The sequence below is a fragment of the Plectropomus leopardus genome, chromosome 1 (genome assembly GCF_026936395.1).
Source record: "Plectropomus leopardus strain MGB_pleo_1.0 chromosome 1, ASM2693639v1, whole genome shotgun sequence".
Taxonomy (NCBI): Eukaryota; Metazoa; Chordata; class Actinopteri; order Perciformes; family Serranidae; genus Plectropomus; species Plectropomus leopardus.
In genome coordinates this window covers 14,725,162-14,751,045 of record NC_142176.1, presented here as the reverse complement: position 1 = coordinate 14,751,045, position 25,884 = coordinate 14,725,162, and the positions used below count along the sequence as shown (strand labels likewise).

Sequence of the window (25,884 nt, the reverse complement as noted above, 5' to 3'; positions counted from 1 at the left end):
CATCTTAATAGTGAGGCAAAAATGGTAGCCTGATTCCAGGACTGTGTTTTTTTATGGTCTGGTGTGCTCACTGATGGTTGTTTTCTTGGTAGAAGAAAAACTACAGAGCCAATCAGTGCTTTGTAAGCAGGACTAAGATTTCATCTTCCAACTGTACATGCGATCCACACACAGTAGCTATACAGATTGATGTAAACTGGCCTGCTGAACCCAATTAAATAACATTTCTTTGTTTAATGTAACAAAAATTTACTGCCACCACTGCATCTTTGTCAAAATGAAAATGCTTTAACAGGACACAGACATCAGTGATTGAATAATTTGTGTGTTTATGTATTTATTTTAGTAAACTGATTATTTATGGGGCACAGTGCGCCTCAATTAACACTTAACATTTAAAATGATTAATACAAATGTGCCATGGTAAGATTAGAAGCTACTATGCACTCATAGGCTCATATATTTGTGAAATATGCACTCTGCTGGTAATAGCAACACTTTTGCTTCGGCTCTGAAATCAGCAGGTGTAGATCTGCAAACACTGAAGGGACCAAGGCCATACTGCAGTAGATTACTGTACCTTTCTGTTCTGTGTCCTTTTTGTACCAATGACTAATGACAGTAACAATGTTGACAGGTAGCAGTCAGACATAAATCAATGCTGCAGTTTTTTCCACCAAAGAAAAGCTGGGGAAAGTGTTTCCAGATCATTTTTACACAACACGGCTTTGAACACTGAGGACATTCAGGCAGAGAATGTGATTGAAGTTTCTCATTTGGGATGTGGGAGGGGTGCCAGATGTTAGGAACTAATGAAACCCAAGGGCTGCCAAAGCATGCTAGATTAGCAAACAGAATTTAAAATACTAATTACTTTAGAGTCTAGACAGACAGCATGTCAAATACAAACCACCTAACTGCACAAGGATAAGGAAACAGGTCACTATTGGGATGAAACTACTGATTTGTCTTTGAAAGTTATCATCCATGTTTTTATTGATACTATCAATACAATTTTACAATTTTATGAACTACTCTAATTTGTATTACCCCTTTAACTATATTTGTACAGTAGTGTATGGACACATGATTCTTGCAGTGCAATAACAAATCTAGTAATCATGACGAACAAACAGTTATGAGAAATAGGCTTGGGTGCTCTCTGTTTTTTTGTCTTTTCATCCCTTCTTGATGTTTTACGTGGTCATATATATGGTGGTGTGTTTGTGTGAAACAAAAAAAGAAAAAAATAAGATACTGGTGAGAGATGTCATTTTTGCTATATGATATTCAGGTCTGGAAATTAACTTTTTTGTCCACCTGCCACTGTGGCTGGTGGACTCCAAAATCTACCTGCCACTTAACAGATTACCATTGTTTTTGTGGCAGGTGAGTGAAGCAAATTCAGCAGCCAGTTGCATATTTTACCAGCATTTGGCTGGTGGCTGGTGCTAATTTCCAACCCTGATGACATTGTCTGGCCTACAATGCTGTGTTTGTAATGTAAAATTAGCCTAATTAGCCAACTCTTGCTGGATTCTTAGGGCCTGGAGAATAATGAATAGATAGGAAATAAGCACCCTCATGGCTGGAAGACCTGATCATTTGGATAATAAACTGCTTTTGTATTGGAAGACATCATCTCAAGATGAAGTTATTGTGGCAAAAAGCCCAAATAACAGCAGAGACACTTTTCTCTTTTATTAGTCTTTCAGCATTATCCCCATCTGCAGTCTGTCTGGGCTCAACTGCCTGTTCCACAAGTAGAGACCAACCTCTAGTGGCTTGTGCTGTGTAAGGGGGTGTAACAAAACTCAGTGCCAACGTGCCAGCAGTTACTATACGACTGGTACCTACCAGACCGAATCATCATGTGGATTTTGGTGCATCATGTCGGTGTTAGGTTGTGTGAATAACAAGACAGAGAGCGTGCGGGAGCAAGACAAATAGAGTGAATAGAGAACTTATTCAGGGTTAAATTATTGTAGTTAGGTTCCTTTTTATTTATAAGGTGAATATGTTAGTAATGAATTATCCTTATCCATATTTATACTGTATATTTATGTATACTTCAAACAGTTAACTGTACTGTAATTTTAAGTTTAAATTTGCCTTTGTAATAACAAAAGCTGGACTTTAGTGTCATTTACAGTTTTTTGCTTTATAGTTTTTTGAAAGTATCAGTTCAGACATGATTTAGGGACTGGTATTGGCAAAAACACAAACGATACCCACCCCTACTGCTGTGCACTATATCACCTCAGTACAGCATCTTGGGTTAATAGAAAGAAGAGTCTCTGTAGTTTCGACAATGTGAAAATCATACCTTCAGAATTTCTAAATACTCCCATTGCACTGTGTTACCGCTCAAGCCCTAAGGCCATTGATGCCTCCACTGGTGGCTTTATGATGGACAGACACTGTCCAGATTTTGCCTGATTTTTAATTTTTTTTTTACTTTTCTTGTCTTAGCCTGGAATTGGTTGCCCCGGACACATTTTAGCACAGGGATGGTTTTCTGCAACATTGGCTGTCATTTGATGTGCGGGTGGAGGGGGGGTCACACTGCCTGATTATTTTGCCTATATTATCTGCCTCTCAGGCAGTTTTGCTCTGCAGTGTAGCAGTATGAGGTATTCCATAATTCAATATTACTGCAGAAGTATTTTACATCTTGTGGCAAAAATTTTTATCTTGAGCCTGCTGTGACATAAACTGAATGTAACCTAACTTTACCTGAATTTCTGTGCTTGCGTTCAGTGTTAGCACCCATGTCATAACCAGTGAATTGATCTGTACATAAAAGTAGCAGGTTCTGGCCAGACATAAAGGCCGACTGCAGTGTGAGTAACAACAGGGTACAAGATCAATAGAATTGCACAGCGTCTGCCCAGCTTTATCTGCCTTATCCCAGCTCTTCCTGACCTTCAACTATGACACAAAGACACACTCCTTAGATACATTATTGTCTCAGCCTGATTGTTCTTGCTCTTGAAGATGAGTCTTTTCTTCAGGTGGTGTGGACAGCTATTATATTGTCCCTTCCTGAGCTCTGAGATAGGCTAAATTTGCCAGGCCCTTTCCTAGAAACCTTTGAAAACAGACTCATGTCAACACTTCCCTTCCACTTTTCACTCATGTGTTTCAAGGCAGATGCCTTTCAAATTTGTTGCAGCAGACCCTGACAGTACAGGCTTGTTGGTTTCCTGTGCAATAGTTCCTGCTATAGATCAACTGATTATTTTCCTTTGCTCTCTGCCTCAGCTACTGATGATGAAAAACTAGCATGCAGTTGCCACTGAGTTCTGCATTTCAATGAAGCTCATGTCACGACTCCCGCCTTGCTTAGTCTATAACCAGAATGGCCTGTGCCATGGCCCAGTGAGAAGTGTAGGCTAAATTGATTTTTTTCTCAAACATGAGAGCTTCATTACTTAGCTACCTTGGCAGCAGCCTTCCCCATCTTCATCAGAATGGCAGCGACAGTTTTTGTCAGTCTCCTTTATTTTCTTGACCCTGTCATACATTCACAAACATTTTCATTCACCTTGGTGATGCAGAGGCCTATATTGCTTTTCAGCCTCTTGGTCTTCTTTTGTAAGAGGAGGGTAGTTAACAATCTGTTTTTTTTTTGTTTTTTTAAATATTTTTTTATTATTATAACTGCTAAGGTCAGGTAGAATTGAAGCCATGGTGTTTTTAAGTCTGGGTGAATTACAGTGTTAGTAACATTTTAAGATCTGCGTTATTTCTATTCTTTTGTATAATGAATGTCCTTGCTCATAATAAAACCAAATACATCATGGCTTACCTAACTACCGAAAACATGGATGATCGAAAACATCAACAACATGGCTTGCACAGTCCTACATCTAGCTCACATGGTATAGTTCAGAACCAAAGACCAGATCTCAAATTCCCACTATGAGGTTGTTTGTGTAAAACTATGCACAAGATGATTTACAATTTTGCTGTATGTATGTAACTCTCACTCGTGCAGGATATACTTTTTAGACGCAAGCACGCTATGACACTGTTTTGAAGCGGTTCAGTGTAAAGCGCCTAACTTAGCTTACTTAAACTCAGGTTACCTGCCGCAGTGTCGGTCAGGGGGATGCCTGGTCTTTTTCAGTTAAAACGAATTAGCTTTTAAAAAGCTTTAAAGCTTTTACTTTCTAACTTTACATCATGCAGTCAAATTTGCGTCAGTATGTTACCCTTTCTAAAAACAACTACCCAAACCACACATATTGAGCTTAGATTGTATAATCAAGATGGATAACATGAAAGATCCCAAAAGGGAAGCCAAAACATCCCATTAACCCTGCACCCTCTGTGATAGCAAATGGGACATAGGCCAAGCTAACACATTAAAGTGCACATAAAAAAATCAGGGTTTCCCACACTTTCATTTTTTTTGGCAGCCTGCCATGAGCAAAACATCTGCTGTCATATATATTTCTTAATTTTGGAGCTGGATTAGGAGTGCTGTTGAAGAACATATACCCCTCATTTATGCATTGCACCAAAGGATCCATCAATCTGACCAGCTCTGATCAGATCGTCACGCAGTCAGACATTATATACTATTCTTCATTTTTGGTAGTTTTTATCAAACTGATGAAAGCATTCGTTTTTGTGATATGTTTGTCTTCAGTTAGTTAGTTGATGCTATAGAAAGGGTGTTTGACATCATGATTGACAGCTCTGTGTGCAACTTGGTGTGCTCGCTATCAATGGTGCTGTTCGTGATTTGTGAGAGGATTGTTTTGGCGGGACTCTCGCTTCAAATGACGTCACCAGAGCAAGATGGCAGTGTCCATATCCGGGATATTTTCTATATTTTTCAGTTTTGTACAGTGGGGGGAGGTGGAAATGCGTCGTCTATTTGTGTATGTAGTCATTGATATTGAGTCACTGCATGCAAATCAAAAGCACCTTAATCATATAGTGCAGCTATTTCTTTTGTTTGTTTGTTGGATAATGTTGAATGGAAATCACCTTCAAAACAAGATAAGGTTCTATCATGTTACACAACAGTGTAACAACAGATACGTTTATGTACACACATTAACCTGCAGCCTCATACTTTTCTCAAAAATTAAATTCAGAAAGCAGCCTCTAATTTTACGTTGTCACCTCGAGAATTTCTGTAAATTTGATGCTGAGAGGCATGCAGCTTGTTGATTACAACAGTGCAAACACTGAATGCTAATGTTTAGAGACGTTATTCACTTTTAGTCAAGAGGGAGTTGGGGGGGCGCTCACTACCTTACTCAAACTTTCTTTGTCTCGGGTTTTTGCACACCCTAAAGCTTTACCCCTATGCTTGCACAATGTAATATTTTTTCCTATTTATGCTCCTTATTTAAATCATATTTAACACTTCTCTGTTGTAAAGTTGTCTCAGCTCTTTCTTCAGATTCTCTACTGCCACTCTTAGGTAAAATGCTTGTGTATCCAACAAATGATTTGTCAGTAAAGTATACACCGTTGTTTTCGTGATAACCATTTTGTTTTGATTGTATCCAAAAAGTCTCCAACTTGGAATTGTTTTCATAAGGCATAAGCGTCTTGCTTCTGTTATGCTGTGCGTCACTACCACACACCCTTGTTCTGTCATCTGCTTTAAGTACAGGTTTTGCAATCACTGTAATCTGGCAGTAGGAAGAATAAAGGAAATGTTTGATTTATGTAGAGGAATGCTCTTGTTTTTTGCATTGCTCTCACACAATCTGAACATCTAGAGAGATCTTAGTTGCCAGTTCAGGTACATGCTTAAAAGGGATATTTCACAGATTTTTAACCAGCTTTGTGTCAAAACAATGTGGATAGTGTGTGTAATTGAACTGTTGCAGCTGATCAAGAGACTTATCCACCCCTCTCTCACTCAAACGCAGACCAAACCAGTAATGCTGTGGAGTGCTAATTGAATATAAACTGCACTACCATTTTCTCGCCTAAAATGTTTTCAGAAACATAATTTACAGCCCGGTTTAGCTGTAAAGGCAGCAGTTTGTGTACAGGAATTGGGTGCCATACATACATTTCTACACATTAAAAACAGAGGCCAAAAAATTAGGTCAGAGTGAAAAACTAAGTTGCACTGATCAAATATTGACCAAAATTGTCTCAGTGCATTGCCTATATCTCACCTAAAATGTTTTCAGAAACGTATTTTAGCTCATCATTTAACTGTAATACAAGATCCTTTGTTACCAGCTGACCACCATTGCTTCAAATGGACAAGTATGCATTACCTAACCTACCAGTGGGGACATGTATTGGTACGTTGCGATGTAGTGCATTCAGGTAGTTGTAGGTTTTCTACCTCTTGAGCCAAAGCAAATCCATCAGTTTTTCTCTGTTTTCTCTGAAAGCACAATGTTCAAAAGTATTTGCATCTTTCTACTGCGTAGACAGCCTAGTTTACTGAAAAGACCATCTTTCCAGCAGTAAAATACTTGGGTGGTTGTGATACTATACATCAAAATGTATATCCTCTTGAAAAAGGTATAAGACAACTAATTTGTTTTTTGGAAATGGAATATCTGATTAAGAAATTGGCCATTTATTGTAGCTAAGGAAAAAGCCTGATTAACTTAATAAACATAATGTAAAGATCATTGTAATGATAACACTGTTCCTTCCTCTGTATCTCTAACAAAACTTGCTATTATGTCATTAGCGTCCAATACTTGGACCAGCACTAATGTAGAATAGGAATAACTTTATTAGTTCGATTTTCTTTGTAGACACGGACTGCATTGTCTTTGTCAAATTATGTCTCCTTCGCTGGATGAAAAGAACATCCATCCTTTTCCTTTTAAAGGAAGAAAAACCTATATAATACGTTAGTCCCAGGCTTTCAATAGTACCCCTTTAATCATAGGCAACACTCTCTGGGGTCCATCAAAGCCACGTTTTCCATAAGAAAAAAATCATCTTTCATATGAAGAGCAGCAGAAAAATTCAATCCTCCTATAGCATATTTGATGAAGCTGTGTGAACCTACTAAACCCTCTTTGGAGAACTCAAAAATGTCACTTACTTGTCCTGATATGTCAGTATATCCCTTTTTGGTCTTGCTGTACAGTACATTTCAGTAATATATTTGATAAAAAGATGGTTTGGGTGGCATTGCATCAGTTAGAGAGTCAGTCTTGTGTGAGACAATTTAAAGGACAGACTTTTATTTTGTACATACAGTGAGAGAAAAACTGATTTACTAAAGCTACATGCTGAACAAAAATTGCATAAACATTTACCGATTGCTTTACTGCCTTGTCTGTCTCAACATCATTGCATGCCTAAGAAATCTATTTTGTTGACTGAAATAACAAACAGGAACATTTCTGTCAACATTTTTAGGGTAATCAGTTTACACTACAAATTCTGACAGGGTGGTTTTTTATAGAAGTTATTCTGCAACATAAATTAGAGCTTGTCCTATGCCTGTATATCAGCCCTTATTATCAAAACGCAATTATATTATTATACACGTTGGCTTGATAGTTTAAGTAAGTTCTCTTACTTCACCAGAGAGAACTGTTTATTTTCAACTAGAAAATGTCTTTCTCCCTCCACATCTTTGCTATGACTTTTGTAAAACCAATCATTATCAGTGATGTTTGTTATTATCATATGTGTATGTAAAAAATGGTATAGCATTATTGTAAAGTCTCAAATATTGAGCCTCAAAAATTATGTATTTGGTCAGACTACAATTAATGTGCTTTCCATTCGTTTTTTCTGTGTATAATATTTTAGCACAATTATTAACAGGCATGCACTCCTCTGTTTACTACTGCTGTGTCTGTCTTCAGCACAAAGTACAGGATACTACATGTTTTTCTGTCTGAAAGCTTTCCACAGTGGCTGATGAGTATGAAAGCGTTGTTGTCAGTTGTCAGTCTTCCACTGTTGTGATATTGATTTAAGGTTTGTTATTTCAGTTGGGTGCAGAGCTTCGGGCATGAGGGTCTTGGATTGCTGTTGGACATTCTGGAGAGGTTGCTGTTCAAGAAACAGTAAGTTTACGCATTCACTCATGTATATTCATGTACAGACTCTTACCCATCTCCCTGTAATTCAAAGGCTAATTTTCAAACACCCTGCATACAGTTTGTTTACTCCATTCTGTACATTAGAGACCAACTGTTCCTCATCTCTCTCTTTTGTCCCTAGGCAAGAGAAGCTTGACAAAAAAAACCAACATAAAGTTGTCCAGTGTCTCAAAGCCATCATGAACAACAAGGTAATGATAACATTTTTTTGTGAGTAAAATGATGATGTTTATTAATTTTGGTTGGACAATAAGTAATGCTTTTGTTCTTGTAAAACTAGAGGTGTTATTCTTTAAAAGTACTTGGTTTAAAGAAAACAAGAATAAGAAGAAATGTTTTTCTTTTAAAGTTATTTATTCATAGTTCATAGTGTTGATGTTTTCCAGTGAAAGACTCACCTATATGTGTGGGAATCACCGAAGGCCTCGATATTATCACAATACTAAAGTCACAATATGATATTATTGCAATTTTAAACATGTTGCGTTATGCTGAGTATTGTTAAAACATATTGCAATATGTTGGGATTTATTACATTTTTAAAACTTTAGTTATGTTCCCAAAGATAAAAAAAATCAATATTTGGCATCCATGTATAGATCCGATATTATTACAATAATATTGTGATACTGTGCTGTATTGATTTTTTTCCCCCACAGCTACTCAGCAAGACTGTGTTCTCTGATCTTTGAAAACAGTGAGAATACCATACTAATCTTATTAATTATTTAAAGTCTTGGGAATTGTGTGTGTCTGTGGACATAATAGCCAACATTAACTTCATTCAAGATTGTTTGCGACTGGATAAACTTTTATTGGCTCATTAATTGGGGCAGGTGCGGTCGTGAATGCACTAGCACCAGGAGTCCCCAAAGTCAGAATGTGGCTACTCCTACGTCTATCCTAGAAATAGACTGTGTCTGCTTTGTCCTTTTACCCTTCAGGAAGAAGATCGGTCTAAAATAACATCTTGTATTTTGAGTTCAGTCTGATCTCCAAGGGTAATTTTCCCCACATCCCCATCGACATCTGGTGTTTTCATGCAATTACCAAATTAGGCACCTGGGATTTCAATTACAAAGGGCTTATGACCAGTGGAGGAGAAGAGCGGCATCACAACAATATGGAAGCAATTGAGGGGGGGGTTTACGAATGTTCTGATGCAATCTGGATGACACTGTGTGACACATTTGCACAGATCTGAGGTTCCTAGCTGGCTTGCAAAAAGTGCTGTCTCTGGAGTTGGTACTCATGAGAGAGAGAGTATGTGAGTAAGATTGTAACTCAGGAAAAGAGATGCCACTGAGAGCGTGAACAAGAAAAACAACTTTATTTGCAGATTGTTTCAACGTATACAGCACAAATTAATTATCACAGAACAGCGTATTTCTCCGTTGCTTTGTTGTGGGTGATTATTGCATCTCAAACAAAGCAGTCATTTTTTTTAAAAAATCTGTTTGCGGTTCCTCAGATGCATTGGAAATGAAACACGATCGTGAAAAGTTGACTTTTAATCATGGATTACTTCCTTGGACTCCTTAGCTCTTGGGACTACTTGGTCCTTATACACCACAGTAAAGTTTAGGCAGCAGCCATAAAGGGACACAAACAGTCTTGAACCCAAATCAAGTGTTGTAGATAATTACTTATAGAAGACTAAAAAATGACATTTTGAAAAGACTTAAAAGTTAGGAAACTGTAATAAATACATTTTTTTCTCAAGCTGACTGCCCCGAGTACATGTCGGGTTTTTTTCACCCTCAAAATCATTGTTGTCCGGGTGCCCGATAGCTCACCTGGTAGAGTGGGTGCCCAATGTACATATACAGAGACTGTTTCCTGGCCTCAATGGCTGCAGTGGCCGCAGGTTGGAGTTCAACCTCCTTGCCATTGAAATTTGGCAAAGGAGTAGAAACCCAGTGCCTGTCCGCCACACATCAATTTTCCAGATGATAAAAACGTGGCATGTCTCCTAATGCACCTGAAAGTACAATGTCTCACTGTCAGTCCGAGTACCAGTTGGATTAGATTGGTGAGATTCGATTGTCTTTATCATCTGTCTCAGTGGAACTTTGTCTTCAGCTTCTCTCAAATACAAACATGTACATACAAAACACACAACACAACACACCATTAAAAATATACACATATACAGCATACAATGTACAAAAAGTGCAAAAGTGCAAACGGGAAAATACCGTGCATCATATAAATAATAAAAAAGTGCACATCATAAAAAAACCCTGCTCAAACCCTGAGTTTAGTGGGTGTGACCTGCAGTTTTATATGTTTAGTCTTTTTGTGTACAGCACTGTCAAATACATTGCAAAGTGATTTCTGTGACTTGCCTGCAATGTTATCAGTTTTCAGAAACTCAATTTGTTATGTTATTAGATACATTTAGCCAGTGTAATTTGTTTACGTTAAACCGTGAAACAATATGATCATATTGTGATAAAATGATTCCATTTAAGGTCAAGAGACAATAATATTGAATTATCGCCCAGGCCGAGGCACATGTGCATAAAACTATGTTCTATTGAAGTAGCTTTATTTCACAATGCTTCAGCTTTTCCTCCTTGTTTGCTGTTAGTCCACAGTAGCTATAGAGAAAAAAAAAATCTTGCCACATGGAGCTTAAACCCAACGGAGACAGATATACAGGCGCTCTGGCACAAAGTGTGCTGTAAGGTCTCATGTAATCCTGCGTCTCAACAGGCGCCAGACGCCAGCATTTACCCGTAGGCCTCTCTGTCAGCCCAGACCTTTCCCTGGCTAGAGAGGAGTCTTGGGATAAGATGTACCCACAATGCCAAGAAGACAGGTGTTCTCTGCCAGCTGTCAGTGCAGCCTTTTTTTCTTTTGGTTTCCTGCATCAAGTCAAACAGTTGCAGATTTTCTGTTGTCTGTCATCAATGGCATAATAATGTATCACTTTAAGTTACCACACAGTGAAACTGCCCTGCCCTGAATATCTGAACTGTATCAAGAAAACTGACTTCCTTCATGTAGCTCAAATGTAAGTGTTGCAGAACGTCATAGTTACTATAAATACATATAGTTCATAGCTCGCAGCTTTTAGATATATTTGCCGGGGTTCCAAAGTCAAATAGTCATTGAAGTCATGTATTTAAACACAAGACCTTGATTGGTATAGAAATGTTTTAAAGGTCTTTTAAATGTGAAGACATGGGATTTTTTTGTTTTTTTGAAAAATAAAACCCATATTGTGTTTCAAGCCAGGCTGCTCTGAGCAGACTATCTGCTGTCTGCTAGCTTGCTGTCACTGTACCCTGGATGACATGGGGAAGTGCATATTCAAAAAAATGTGGTTATCTCACCAAGATTTTGCAGCATGGCTGACACCTGCACAAGGCGATGCATATGAGGCTTGGTGTTTTTTATGCAAAAATATTTGGACGAGATGCTGGAGCTGTGGGGGAGGGAGTGGACGATCTGACCAGAAGCTGAGGACACTATCGGGAGACTGCCTGTCACTCAAGCGGCCCAGTACTTAAATATGTTAAACTTTGGGCCTTAATGAGATGTAAACATTATTATAACATTTTAAGATGGGCGTCTGTGGGGATTTATTTTGTTTTGGAACCAGACTCCAGTGGACATTTGATGAATTGCAGTTCTTGGCACTTTTACATTGGATTCATTTTTCAGCCTTGCGGAATTCCCGCTTGGGTATATACTGTACTCTATATGTAAACAATAGTTTGGGGAATTTAGAAGGTCTGCGAGGTTTTCCAAAGTATAGAGACAGCTGCTCAAAGCATTGAAAAAAAAGATGCAGTGTATACAGACGTGTGTTTGCATAGACAAACCTGCCCCAGCAGTGTCAACTGCTCTTTGGAGCCCTGACAGGACTGACACAGTCCATATGTCTTTTGTTTCTGGAAAATTCAGCATCCACTGACTTTGTAAGGACAAAAGTACATGAGCTGACTTTAATTAATGCTCATGTTATGAAGATTGTTTTGTGTTGCCATCAGTTCTTTAAACAGTTTTTCTGTGAAGCAAATCTAAACATAGAGAAATAAACAACAGAAATGTGATAGAAAAAACAACAAAACAATATATTTTGCAAAGAATGCAAGCAATGTATCTATTTCTACATAACTATTCAGATACGAGGACAAACTCTAAATACCATATATCTTGATTAGCTGACTGCCTCTTCAAATGAGTAAAGGCCACATTACACAAGCAAACAAAAAATATGTTTAAAGTACTCAAGAATGCTTAGTGTTAATTGTTTTTTAAAAAACCTTTTTTGACCCCCTCTTTTGTAAAATAAAGGCCCCTTTTGTTGCTGTACAAACTCAATTAAATGTAATGTGTTTTTTGTCCTGATCCTTTTATTTTCTAACACAATCTAACATTAACAAATTGATTTTCTCTGGACAAATTTACCACAAACAATAAATGGACCTGAATTACCATTGCTCTGCAGTTATTACAGTTCTGAATGATGGTGAAACTATTCTTAAGTGTACAATGCTGTTACCACATGCTGCTGTATTGACAATTAATTGTAAAATATTGTTATTTGTAATGATGGTGTTGCTGCAGGACTGTTTTTCTCTTTGTTGGCTTTTGTGAACATAAGATTATATTCTCACTGCAAAATTATTCTAAATCAGCCTAATAATTATCTTGCCATTTAATCACATATTCTGTTGGCCAAGTTCATTTGCACAATAAATCGTGCTGTGCCAGACCTCTGACTGGCATTGCATTGTAGATGGAACTGAAATCACTGTTAACCTTCAGACTTACTTTGGCCAGAAACTTATTCAAATGTAATTGGAGTGCAGGCAAATATAGTGTCTTGTTTTTTAAAAGTAATAACTTTAATAACCGTAACTTTAACTTTTGCCCAGAACATTGTATTTGTGATGTTGCAAAATGGGGAAAATCACAGCATATCTGGGTAATCATGTTTTGTGTGTGTTCATTGCAGTATGGCTTGGATCGAATCCTGGGGGAAGAGAAAAGTCTTGCGTTACTGGCAAGAGCCATTGATCCCACCCAGTCTGCCATGATGACTGACGTGGTGAAGCTGCTGTCAGCCATCTGCATTGTGGGCGAAGAGAACACGTATGTTCTGGTTTCATTAATTCTTTGAATATATCCATGTGTAATTGCTTCTCTAATGTTGAAAGACAATCCTTTTTAATTTCACAAAAGCAAGACTTCCTTAGTTTGGGCTGATAACTTTTAAATTTTTTAATTGATTAAAATCAAAGGTCATTGCAGGACTTAAAACATGAATGATTTCATTAACCAGCCAACAATTTGCATGAGTGTCCACAATGTCTCAGAGTTACATTTTTGGAGCAAGGGAGGGATAAACTTGTGATTTTGTGAGTGCCAGTACAACTCTCAAAAGAGCATATCACAATAATGGTGCCTGCATTTTGTATATAGATGATGTCTTGCAAGAGTCATGCCTGGTGTAGGTATTTTGTTAGCCTTGGTTTTTGTAAAAATGCAGAACATATTTGCAGGATATTAAGGTTGAGAGATTTAAAATGACTGCAGTGTCATATAAGATATCACAATGAGGGCTGTCGACAGATTAAAATTGGACAATTTGCTGTGATTAATCATAATTAATCACTTTTTTTATTTTAGAGACTGAAGTTTGTAATTATGGATATTCAAATTTAATCCGGAATCAACAGAGATTCAACACAAAGGAAATTCATTTAAATTCAAATACCACTGTTGCACTGCTGCATTTTAGTAGTCACTGACTACTCCCAAAAAGAAGTCGACTAGATGCTTAATCCCGGGAGATCTATCATATTCTCTTTCACAAAATAACAATCAGTCCTCGTCACCAAGGTCTCAAATACCATTGGTATAGGGTTAACTAGTGTAGGCTGGACCTGTCTGGGTTTAGTTGAAATGGCGGAGTCTTGTAAGTCTAGCAGAGTAATTTTGAACACAGATTCTCTCCTGTTTTACTCATAGTTAGTGCAAACAATTGCAGATTCCATTCTTTATGAGTGAAATGCACAGTGACGCCACACTAATTGTCATTAGTCAAAGAAATTCAATAATTCCCTGTGAGAGCGACGTCCTTTGTTTGCTCAAGCATGTTCGTCCTCTGCGCCCTCTTGTCTCATACACAGTGTGTATTCTTGACACGGTGGTTTCTTATGCTTGTAGATTATAAGAGGTGTCTCCTGATGCAATTTGAGTGATTCTCTTATTTCACCGTCTTCTACTGTGTTAATTGGGTAGCAGTTTTCAGCAATGTATTTAGCCAAAGCAAGTTACCTTCTCACTAACAGGTTTTGATAATTGTCTATAATTACCACACTGCTTTGATGTAGTTGGCAAAGCCCTGTAGTTTTGGTAGGGTGTTTTGCTTTTAGGTGATATTTTAAATTAAGTTTGGCTTTGCAAACCATTCAGATTGCCTTTGTTTTTTTTTTTCCAAAGATCCGTCAGGCAACATTTTAAAGAAAAACTTCATGCCAAAAATTAGTTTTGGCAGCAGATCTTGTCATGTCAGTCAGCCGCCACAGGAAACAAACAAAGCCCAGCTATGTCTATTGTTTTTACTTAACGTGTTAAGTATTTCATAATAACTGAAAAGAGAATGCCTTAATTTTGACAGTGCTGATTACAAAAGATTTTCATTTTCAAGTAGAAGATATGCTGTAATAATTTAAGTCAAGTTGATTGAGTCATTGCAAGTTGTTCATTATTGAATTTATTTCATATTTTATCCAATACTGGTCGTAATCACAATCCTACTCAAGTCGCAAGTCATGGTGATGAAATTCACTGGAAAAGCCCATCCACTCAGGTCAAATTGACAAGAAAGGAACCGCGGATACAGTGAAAGTGGAGAGAACTCATGGTCACGATCCCCTCAAATGAATATATGTCTTCATTTTTTCCTGATTGTTCGCTCATGCATTACCTGTTCTCATTTAGTTTGGAAAAGGTCCTTGAAGCCATCACCACAGCGGGGGAATGGCGAGCCATTGAGAGGTTCAGTCCCATTGTGCAGGGACTAAGAGATCGCTCGGTTCAATTACAAGTAAGTGAGAAGTACATGTACTGTACAGCCTTGTTGCTCCCCTCAGGTTTCTCAAAAATGAAATATGGAATGGCTGTGCGAAGTTTACCATTTTAACATTCACACCTACACTGTGCTTAGAGGTCAAGTCACTTACACAGTCTTGGTGAGATATAGCCTTTTTTTTGCCACTAAATGTTTACTTATACTCTTGTTTTAAGCCAGACTTTGGTTAAAAGTAAAAATTAATCACAGATCCACTGCCTGAATGGTATATTGAAGCACCTATGAGTTACTTTTATTTATTGTATTTTGTATCGTTGAGTTTTTGTATTTTTTTTATCATTCATTGGAAAGAAAATTCTGGTTAAAAGTCCTAGTTAAGCATCCTTGTTTTGTGGATCAAACAAGAAACTATCTTAACACGTCAGCCTTGAAACTGATAATCTGATTTTAACATCTGCTGCAATGAACATAATCTTTGTGTAATGGTGTTAGTCGCTCAATTAAGATAAGCATCGTCCATCTTTCCAGTTGCCTAAGATGAATGCATGACATTGGATTTTTTTTGCCGATATCCAATATGCCGAAATATTTTAACATGTTTGGCCAATAACAGATACTCATATTTTTATATATGTACGCATTTTTCCACACCTAATTTTAGTGATCATCGAGTCTCTTCTGTTGTCCAGTTAACATCATATTATTCATACTAGATGGAGACTTCAGTACAATTCTTTTCAATGTATGTAATATTCATCCATTGTGCAAAATAAGAAAAAATATTTCAGCTTGATGTTTTGTACATGCTCACTTTGTCAATTTAAAAAAAAAAAAGTGTTTGTCATATTGGCAGAAATCAGCATGTTGGGATATTGAATAAAAAAAAAAATCTGCCAATATCTATGACATGCCAATATTATTGTGCATCCCTAATATGTCACAATCTTTACTGATGATTAGTGTTGCAACGGTATGAGATTCTCACAGTATGAAAACAGTATTATGGAATTATTATTACTATACTACACTGACCCTTAAAGAACTGAAAATAGAGGGGCCTTCTTGGTCAATTCTATAATTAAACCTTGAAAGCATTAAAAAAAAAAGAAAGTATTTTTTTCAGTCTCCCTATTGAAAAAAATAAAATAAAGGTAAGGTTCTCTGTCCAGTTGCATTTTTCACTATAACATAGATAAGCAAATATACATGGTATAATATATAACCATTAGTTTTCATCCCCATGGTAGACCTTGAAACCGGTGCAACTCTACTGATACAGTCACAGGAACATCTAGTAATAAGCTGTAAAACAAGCTATTTTGCAAGCACTGTATAACCAGAAAAAAACGGCTTCAAGAAAGAAAAAAAACAAAACAATACCAAATACCACAACAGTAACAACAGAAGACAATTAAACAAACAAAAACGATAAAACCACATATTTCTCTAATCTAAAAATAAGGAAGTTGTCCCCATCTCAACTGAGAATCTCTTCCTAATCTACTTTATAGTTTGACACATTTTTACCCGTTCATGCACATTGCCCATTTTTATCATCCTATGCTCTCCCTTCACATGTAATTCCTCTTTTTGTGGACATTGCCTGTTAGATATATCATCTCCCTGCTGAGACATACACTTGAGATGTTGCATATGGACCGCTTTAAACGTGGACGGCATCCGTTTGTGCTGCAATAATGTTATTCATGACTAAAGTATGTTGTCTGCATTTTTAATTGGTAGCTGAGGGATGTGAAGAGAGTGATCATTCATCCAATACCAACCACACGCATGCACGTGCAAACACACACACACACACACACACACACACACACACACACACACACACACACACACACACACACAGAGATGATAAGCATAAAACTCTAGAATGTGTTACCATTTGCTCCTTTGGTTGGTTTGTATTCTCTTGCAATGACCAATGTTAAACTTAATTAAAAGATGATATCTTTTTTGGCCCCCGTAGTATTATCCGTAGCATTTGCATTCCATTTGCTGTAACTACCTCCGACAGGTGCAAAACTGTAGGGACACTCTAAGAGGGTGAAAGCAGTAGTAGAAGAAAATAGTGAGAGAAGGAATTGATGTTTTGTTATTACTTTCCACTTCCTAATACACAGCACGGTTTCCTTTTAAACCCATGCATTATTAAAGCACAGATACTGTTATCCTAACTATAGCACTGTGGCCGAAGGCTCTCCGTCCTACATGACTACATTCATACACAGTCTCCCCTGGCAGCCTTTGGCCTTGGGAAAGTGTGCGTTTAGACGCTGAAGTGTAAATAGACACATGGGAAACCACTTGAATCAAATATGCAGGCATTTTCTTTATAAGTCTGAGTTGTAACTGACCTGTGCATTAGGGATGGGCATTTTAAGTAGTTTCCATATGCAAGTATTCGCATTAAGTTATTATAGCGAACTTGCAAAAAAAAATAAAATAAAATAAATAAATATATATATAAAACATTAGAGAAGGAATGTATATAGGCCAATAATGGAGAACAAGTGCACATTGGAACTCATTCATTAAACAATCAGACTTCAAATAGCCTATCAAACCATAAATTGAAAGAAGGCAGAGCGGATCATCCACCAATCAGACAGCTGGCATTTTGATTCTTAGCTCCTCCAGCCAACATGTCGACATGTTGGGCAAGATACTTAATCCCAAATTGCTCCCGATGGCTGTGCTGTCGGTGTATGATTGTGTATGAATGTCAAAATGAGCAGCAGCAGGTGGCACCATGTATGGGTGTATGAATGTGTGAATGTGACTCTTTGTTTGAAAGCGCTTTGAGTGATCGACTAGAAAAGCGCTATGCAAGTACAGGCCCATGTACCAGGTTCAAAATTCAGCCATCTGTCTGTTGCTGTCCATAATGCTCCATAGCTTATACCCAGCACTGAAGGACTGTCTCCTGAGCCACTCACTCTGTCAATTTAACCTCACACAGTAACATTGGCTGTGATACCTAGCAGTTTAAGGTTCTAAAAAACTCAAGACACACCTAAGCAGCTTGGCTCTGACGCTGAGCAACTGACCACAATGCTAGCTGTGTGATGCTAACAGTTAGCCCCCCTCACTGTGTGTGCAGACTCTCACCAACTGATGCCCGGTAAAGGGCTCAAAGTGACGTAGTAAAAGTCCAATGATAAACAGAGAAAGAGAAAGAGGAAACGCTGATACAGACATGTAGGTCTACCATGAAAAAAGGATTCTCCCCATATATAGTATATATAAAAATTAAAAAAAAAAAAAAATCTCTCTCTCTCTCTCTCTCTCTCTCTCTCTCTATATATATATATATATATATATATATATATATATATATATATATATATATATACAGTGTTTATAAAAAGTATTCACCACCTTGGATGTTTTACCCTTTTATTGATTTCATAAATCAAAAACTCATGTCAAAGTGAAAACAGATTTTTATATATACTGTGTGTATATATATATATATATAGAGAGAGAGAGAGAGAGAGAGAGAGATTTTTTTTTTTACTATTTATGTATACTATACTAATATACTATAAGTCATGGGGTGGGGGCTAGTTCTCTAAATGTTAAGCAAATACTGATGTCCAAAAAACTATTTAATTTAGATAATTAAATATACATAATCTAATTTAGATGAGTAAATGTACAAATATGAATTATTAAAATGTATGATGAGCTGGAATCACATTATAGACTTCAAACGCTTACAAAACATCTATATTGTGATGTTTTACTCATGAAAAATGGTGTAAAGCATTGCAGTGATCTTTCTTGCTCCCCCTTTGTCTCTTGTCATTGATTATGTGTCTCCAGCAAGTTTCAACTTCACGCGCATTGATTTTACTTAAAATGAATTTGTGTACTGAAACCAAAGGATGTGAGGATAGTAGGAAATCATTCAAATAATTGTTGTGATCTTAAATATAACACTAGCATTGTTTTCTTGACGGCCATTTGTCCCCAGTCACATCAAGGCAAAGATTTTGTGACACTTTGCAATGCTACCTATCTGCATTACAATATAAAAATGTCACTTTGAAGACAGGTAATTACTAAGCTTAAGTGCCAGGACTAAAAAGGCCATGCCATCCAATTGACAATGAACCTGAAAACATCTGAATATCCTTCCTTGGCTCTAGCATTGCCATACCTTCTTTTCACACATGAGCGGATTGCTTTACTGATCAATAATTGATTTTTCTGTCTGTGTTTGCCCGGCTAGTTGAAGAGTCACAGGATGCGGCGGTCCCTTTGCAGTAAACCGAACTCATAGGGGAGTGAAAAACAGCTTCCAAAAGAGCGAGTTTGCCCTTAAATTGACTGTTAGTTAGTTTTGTGTGTGCGGGTCTGCAGTTGTTCCATTAATATTAAAATCACCCCCCCCCAGTTGGTGACTGGAGAAAATAGACATGCATTAGTTATGGTCCTCTGCTTCCAAGGGACATAACTCATTTAGAATGCATGCCGGCATGCTTTTCATCAACTTCTGGAAGAAGAAGTCCGTCGTCTCCTTCTCTGCTTCTCTCTCTCACTCTTCTCTCTCTCTCCCCTGTCTCTCTCCCTCTCCCTTTGTTCCATGTACCCTTCATGTTGCAGGTGGCATGCATGCAGCTCATCAATGCACTGGTAACATCCCCTGATGAGCTGGACTTCAGGCTGCACATCAGGAATGAATTTATGCGCTGTGGCCTGAAAGAGATATTGCCGGTAAGCACAACGCACACACATACACACATAATATAAACTCATGCTCACCTTGTATTAATATTTAAATGAGTTGTCCACTTCAGTGAAATATTGTTAATTTATGAAACACAGAGAAGAGTTTGCACGTCCTCTGTCTGTGCCAGCACCCAGAAACCAATAAAGTTTCTAGTGCTCTGGCTAATAATCTTCCTACTGGCTTTTATACCATCTTCCTAACATGCTTATCTGTTGTAAACATTGTTGCTGTAAGTGCCAAGAAAACAAATAAATTAAAATGAGGAGCCGGTCCTCACACCTGTTTATCATGATGAGTAATAACGTTTAAAACAAGCTCTTCGTTGTTACTGTGGCTTGATGCTTCCTTTTTGGTGCTTATGTCAGACAGGGTCTTAAAGCCTTTCTCTGATTTATTTTGCTTAATTCTCTTTTATTGTTAATCTTTTTTAAATCTGTTTTACCTTTTCTTCTTTTTCTGCCTTAATCCATCTGTAGCAACTGACAACTATCAGGAATGAGGCCCTTGACATTCAGCTGAAGGTGTTTGAGGAGCACAAAGAGGAGGACATGATAGAGTTCTCTCATAGACTGGAAGACATCAAGAGCGAGCTGGAATATCCTTATCATTATTACAAATAGACACATGTTGCACAAGACCCCTTTTACACCTTGCATTAAAATGTGTTTTTGGTGATCGGATTGCAGTTGGATGGTGCTTGATGAAAATAATGGTAAATGCACCCTAAATGCATTGAGGGACGATTGTGATTTGATCTGCGAAACCACCTTCGCAGGTGGTCAGGGACGCATCAGTACCACATTGCAATTGCATTTCCAATCCAAATACAACAACTACGTGGGTGGAAATATGTAATAGGGTGAAACTGTTCCAAATCAGAGAGGTAGTGGAGGCTCTTCCTCACCAGATGCTGAAGCTGCAGGGTGCACGATAGTCTGTCTCTCATCTGTGGTGTCTCCCTCATTTGTGATGTATTCTTCCTGTTGATCACAGTTTCTACTATTAGGTTGGCCTATTTCATCCCCATTGACCTCGCTGTTGCCAAATCTCCAAATCTTGATAGACTGATAGACTCTCATATATACCAAAGAAAACTGTGGACCAGTAAAGATTTTCTTAAGAAATATTTTTGTTTTTTAACAGCTATATTTCCTCTACAATGCAGACAGTATCATGATGTGCACCCTATGAAATTGTAATTTAATTTATTTTTTTTAATTCTTACCAGCAGGGTGTATGTAGGTCCTATAGGTTCTATAAAAAGTATACATATGAAAATAAGATAATATAAAAAGTAAATATCAATCAATGGATTCAAATACCAAATTATAAATCATATTAAGCCTTAAAAGTCATTGAATAGTCTAATATTTGAATTTGTGAGGTCTCGATTTCCACAAACATTTTATCTAATTTAATTTATCCATCTTTCAATTACTTTCTGTCCAAATGATTCATGCTTTTTTGTGAAAATTCCACATTTCTGATGTTACAAAACTTGCCACTAAACCTTATACTGTCTTTTTACTTTATACTTGCACTTACCTGTTGGCAAAATGTAGATCAAACTAACTCACTCTAATAATCATATTCTTACATACACATACCCCTGAAATGTCACTATATATATTACTTTTATACTTACCTGCAATGCTTAAATTAGAACGAAAAGATGATTGATCCAAAACTCAGTCTTTGACTAAAAATTACGTTGAAACGGTCATTAAAAAATTCAATTTAAATGTCTGATACCTGTCGACACACTGTATCATATAACATAGTTGTGAACAGGTCTGGTTTGAGGTGGACAGAGCATTCTGATCTCAATAGGATTTACATTACACATTAAATGTAATCAGGACAAAGATTTAATCTGGATACAAGACATTTTAATACAAGGTGTAAAGGGGATCTAAGTTTTCTTTTTCAATGTCTGTGTCTTATAAATGTGGCTAACGTACAGTACATTTGAAATGTTCTTGGCATCCAGCTGAGGTCAGTTATTCTCGAAAATTACGTAAGTCTTTCGTTTTTCTTCTTTATTTCAGTAGCCTCTACTTTTTTATGTGAAAATACAGTGCTTCAGTTTACGTTCAATTCCTTGACTCTCTGTACTGATGTGGGTGATGTGTTCAGCATTGTGCAGAGCATGGTGAAGGACAGCAGTGCAGAGCCCTATTTCCTCTCTATACTGCAGCACCTGATGCTGATTCGCAATGACTACTTGGTCAGGTAAAAACGAGCAGCACACATGTACACACAGAACATTATTTATCTAATGTACAACACAGCATTTTATTCCCTTCGTGTCTCCCTGTATGTTTGTGAGTTTGTCTTTCGGCAATTTTTATTTGTTTTAATAAGCTCTATGCATTAGCTTGAGAGCAGAGTGCTTTGACTCTGGTCAGAGGTGTACAGAAATATAACTTAATGATGATGACGGACATACAGCATTTTAATGTCTCATCTTAGCCAAATACACAGACAGAAGCAAAGGTTTGAGCAGCTTTTGAACGCTGGTAATGATGTCGACTGCTGAAGAGCTTATGTTTTGCGGAGGTCTCACTCCTTCTGCCTTAAACCCTCTCAATGACATTGGCTAACAAAGAGAATGCTGTCTCTTTCATCTCTAGTCCATCTATAGCAGCCATGGCTCCAGAGTATATCTCATCTCCTATTAATGGTACTTTTCAAAGGCTTATTTTATGTTGGTTCACTCACAGCTGGGTGTGAGTTAAACCTTGGCTTGATCAAAAGATGGAGCTCTAATCTGAAGAATATGAAATGCATTACCTGCAGTTTTCTCTCCCACCCAAAAACAACACCTAAAGTGTCTGGCACTCTACTCTGCCACGGCCTGATTAGTTCTCTTCATCTGAAAGCATTATGAAATGTTAACTTTGGTGTTATGACTGCCAACATCACTGCTATCTATTTTGTAAGCATAGTAAGAATATTACTGTACACACGAAACCCCCACACCACCCTCCACATGTTCAGTTCTCACTAACAATGGCACGTCTAGACCACAGAATCTCTTTTTTTATCTTTTGGAAGCTGAATCAGCTGAAGCTCATAAAGAACAGTAACAGTTATATAATTTATGCTTTAATAGTGGACAACAATTCAGTATTAGATTTTATTGCCTGTCACTTGCTGAAACAATTAGTCAATTGACCAGTCACTAAACCCCTCAAACGAAAAATTGAATAATAACAATAAAAGCAATAATAGCTCAATAAGAAGGCATGGCAGGTCTGTCAATTTTGGGATTTCTCCATATGCTCCATTAAGAACAATACTCCACCTATAAAGTGTGTAGAAAGTGGTATCTTTTCTTTTTAAGCCTGTTCAAAACCAAAAATACAAAAGAACAAAAAGTTTAAAGGGGGTAAATGCAGAATTCAGGGCATATCAGTTGTCTGTATTCGGTTCAAAACATAGGAGGTAAAGGAGCAGCTACCAAAGCTAAACAACTGCAACGACACGCACACACAAGCGCACGCACGCACACACACACACACACACACACACACACACACACACACACACACACACACACACACAGGAAGTATGATTTAATTCTCTGCTGAGAATACCTTTAGTCCACTATCTCTTTTCATAGCCAGTAGTGGTTTGCATCTATATTAGTGCTCTGATTGTTACATACAGACCCTTTAAGGAATTAATACGTTTTTCTGCTCTAATGTAAGCTGTTAACATTAGCATAACCAAGGAATGACTTACTATCTACAAAGGTAACTGACCTAGAGGCACTTGAGGGCTAAGAGGCACTTCATACTTTGTGGGATTATACGTTACCTTAAAAAAAGAAAAAAAAAAAGAAAAAAAGCTCTGTTTGTGATAGTGCATTCACTTTATAACTGTAACCTTATTTTCCCACTGTGTTGAAGTCAGTCCTGGCTACGTAAAGTCAATGGCTTTCACCTGCTCTTAACTGGGTTTGAGGACTCCAGCAACTCATTAACCAAGATAGGATTATGGATGTTGAACAAATAATTTTGTCCTCATCCTAAAAGCCTTTTCTTTTGAAGGCATCTTGTGTAGAACCATAAATTGTTTCACAATGTGTTATTGTATTGATTATTTTTTTAACAGCTCTACAATTATTTGCTCATGTCACAATGTCTGCCGCGATACGCCTGCCACTGATATGAGAAATTATCAGAAAATATTCTCGTTGTCTTTTTCTTGCCTACTTGCCATTATGTGGGTTTCCACACAAAAAAATCAAAAAAACACAATTGCAAGATGAGTGTTTCCGTAGAGTGATGTTATGCGACTTCTTCCACGATGTTACGTGACTTTCCTCTCGCGATAAAATTCCAACAACCATGGCAATGGATGTCCAAAACATTGGCAGGTTTATTTCTATTGCAGCCACTCAATAAAGCCAATCTAATATCGCCGTCATTTCTTTGTCTCATTTAAGAATTAAGAAGATCTTGGTCTCTTCCTCCATTCACACATACAGAGTCATGTTTTGTAGAATGTCATGTGACTTTGTACTTTTTCTTCTTCTTTGGGTTTAATGGTGGTTGGCATCCAGAAAGTCGCATTACCGCCCCCCGGTGTTACACATCATATGAGCTATAAAAGTGAAAAAAAAGTGTTTCCATTGCACTTTTGAGAAACATGGATTTTTCAAATTGCCTGAAATACCACCTCATGCGTGCGTAAAACCTTTTTTTTTTTTTTTTAATTGATGTGTTTCCATTAGGCATATCTTACATTTGTATTTTCAATTTGTGCAATTTGAGTGTTAATGGAAACCTGCCTATTTTCTGTCTGGCCCTAGGCTGCTAATACTGTTTTAATGTTTAGGAGGGTGGTGTAATTGCACTGAAATAATAACATTCATGCCATGGTAATAAAATTAGGGTGTATCTTAAAGATGACAATATCTCTTGTAATTTTTCCCTTTGCATTAATAATAATGGGTCATTGATCATTGAGTTGATATATCTGATCAATGGATCATTAAACCCCTAGTACTGTGTTAAAAGATGAAGAGTAGAGTATAAATCTGACCTCTGTTGTGCTTTTTCAAGTGGGAAAGTTTATGGCATTGGAAATTATGATAGCCACACTTACATTTTATGGCCTATTTGACTATTAAATTACTAAAAATATCATCAACGTATTGAAAATCAAAATAAATATTACAATTGTCAGGCAAGCAAGATCTCTCTTGATCTTCTGGTTTGAGGTAACCAATCTTTTAGTGCAAAAACACATCTATACATTCACAGCATTTTTATTATACACGAGTATTGGGACTAAAGTTGGCAACAACTTTTGTTTTTCAGTTCCAGTTGTCATCTTTTCTTTATGAGCAAGTGGAGTCCTGAAGGCAAATCACTAGAACACAACCCTGTACTGACTGTAAATATTAATGATTTTTAAAAATGTGAAATTTAAAAAAGGCACAGTTAATGCTGTAATTATATATGTTTTCCTCTTATTGTCATACCTTATAGTTTGGCACTTCAGACTGTTTTTAGTTGTCTTCAAGCATTCTTACTTTTGAATACATTTGCAACTTTTCCTCAGGCAGTTCTGTACCCTTGATATAATTAATTTTCACCACTGGCACATGAGACGTCATATCTGAATGTGATCCTTTAATGCACTGCATGTCTCCTGACTGACTGGTGGAGTGATCTTTATTTAATTCTTGTTATCCTTGATGTCAAGAATATACAGTCCCCTTTTACACCGAGGTTCCAAAGTCACTGAAAAATGAAAGCACAAGAGCAGCTTGACTGACAACATGCCTTATTCCATTTGGTTGTTAATGTTTTCATCTTCTTTCAAACAATGATTCCATCATTCAGCTCACCTTCATACACATGGTATTCATATGATCACTTCAAGTCTCATTTTGTAGGAAGAGTTGCAAAGCAGTGTCCCTGTTTATAAGTCTTAAAGTATTACTTAATGATTTGGTGTAGAAGGGATTTGGACTCTCAGCGGCATTGTTGTAA

General features: G+C 37.2%; 1 protein-coding gene across 1 annotated transcript in view; it reads left to right on the top strand.

Moving 5' to 3' along the window:
- The window catches only part of diaph3 (diaphanous-related formin 3), a 217,588-nt gene that overhangs the window by 27,970 nt on the left and 163,734 nt on the right, over positions 1 to 25,884 (top strand). Inside the window, exons 6-12 of the mRNA XM_088076055.1 lie at positions 7,956 to 8,030; positions 8,188 to 8,257; positions 13,039 to 13,175; positions 15,030 to 15,135; positions 19,750 to 19,860; positions 20,353 to 20,471; positions 21,992 to 22,108. Coding sequence (XP_087932181.1) covers positions 7,956 to 8,030; positions 8,188 to 8,257; positions 13,039 to 13,175; positions 15,030 to 15,135; positions 19,750 to 19,860; positions 20,353 to 20,471; positions 21,992 to 22,108 — 735 coding nt within the window. The remainder of the gene's footprint in view (positions 1 to 7,955; positions 8,031 to 8,187; positions 8,258 to 13,038; positions 13,176 to 15,029; positions 15,136 to 19,749; positions 19,861 to 20,352; positions 20,472 to 21,991; positions 22,109 to 25,884) is intronic.